The sequence below is a fragment of the Taurulus bubalis genome (genome assembly GCF_910589615.1).
Source record: "Taurulus bubalis genome assembly, chromosome: 1".
In the NCBI taxonomy this organism is placed as follows: Eukaryota; Metazoa; Chordata; class Actinopteri; order Perciformes; family Cottidae; genus Taurulus; species Taurulus bubalis.
The window spans coordinates 30,374,595-30,375,674 of NC_136589.1; the positions used below are offsets into that span (position 1 = coordinate 30,374,595).

General features: G+C 46.6%; 1 protein-coding gene across 1 annotated transcript in view; it reads right to left on the bottom strand.

Moving 5' to 3' along the window:
- The window catches only part of plvapa (plasmalemma vesicle associated protein a), a 5,225-nt gene extending 4,378 nt beyond the window's left edge, over positions 1-847 (bottom strand). The window contains exon 1 of the mRNA XM_079216925.1: positions 209-847. Within this exon, the coding sequence (XP_079073051.1) occupies positions 209-604 (396 nt within the window). The 5' untranslated portion in view covers positions 605-847. The remainder of the gene's footprint in view (positions 1-208) is intronic.
- Between the last annotated feature and the right edge of the window lie 233 nt (positions 848-1,080).

Consider the following 1,080-nt stretch of genomic DNA (forward strand, 5'->3'; position numbering starts at 1 on the left):
AACTTGACTAAAGCACTGCAGAATAGCTGATTTTTACATTAACAACAGTGAATGAACTATACTGACACAAACATACACACTTTAATTTCTATGGCGGTTAAAAGGTTCTACGTCTTCCAAATAAGACCAAGAAGATAGATTACATGTGAAATGTATTACGTACAGGAACGTGCATGTTAGAGACAATATAAAGGATTAGCTTTCCTACCAGCTTCCTGTCCATATCTTGGATAAGGATCGCTGATATGTTGGAGAAGTAGCGTAGTTTGGCCAGGTCCCAGTCGTTGCGGGCTTTCTCAGTCAGGGTGGTGTTGAGTAAGTTGGTCAGGTTCTTCCTCTGCCGCCTCAGGGCCACATTTTCTATTGACAGTCGGCTGAAGCTTTCTTCCAGGTCCTGGATGCGTGACGTGGACGCTGAGTCTTGCGTCTTACCGTAGACCAGAAAGAGCACGAGGCTCACTATGATAAGAGACTGGATGAGCGAAGAGAAGAAGAAGACAATGCGCATGTAGTAGCCACAACTCTTGCCCTTTGACCGGTACTGCGTCTTCTTCTGGGCCCGCGGGCTCGACTTGGAGACCTGGGAGTAGCCAGTGGTGTACATGGTTGCTGATGGCGAAAGGGAGTGTGTGAAAAAAGTGGTAAAGCTTGAGAATTACGATGAGTGGCTAGCCAAGTTCAAACAAGGCCCATCTCCAAATCAGAAGACAGACGAGTTCCCTCTCAGCAGGCTGCAATCTAAATGGTTAAATAATTCAATCCTGAATTATTTCAGACCAGCTGGTGGATATCACACTCCCTTTGTGTAAAGCGTGCGCTTCTTCCTCTCACAAAGCCAAACGCTCTACAGTCGTGGACCAGACGTTTCCTCTCAGGAGTGTTGATAACATGAGAATTGATCAGATTGTGAGTGAGGTGTAAACATGTGTAGGACTTTATAAACTCCTCTGGCCACACACTTCCCATGATGGGAAGTTGTCCTGGACTCAGTCTCCTCCCTGCAGAGGCCATAGCCCCGCAACGTTGGCGGCCTCTCCCTCTTCAGATGTTATCAACAGTAATCAGCAGTATACATGCAAT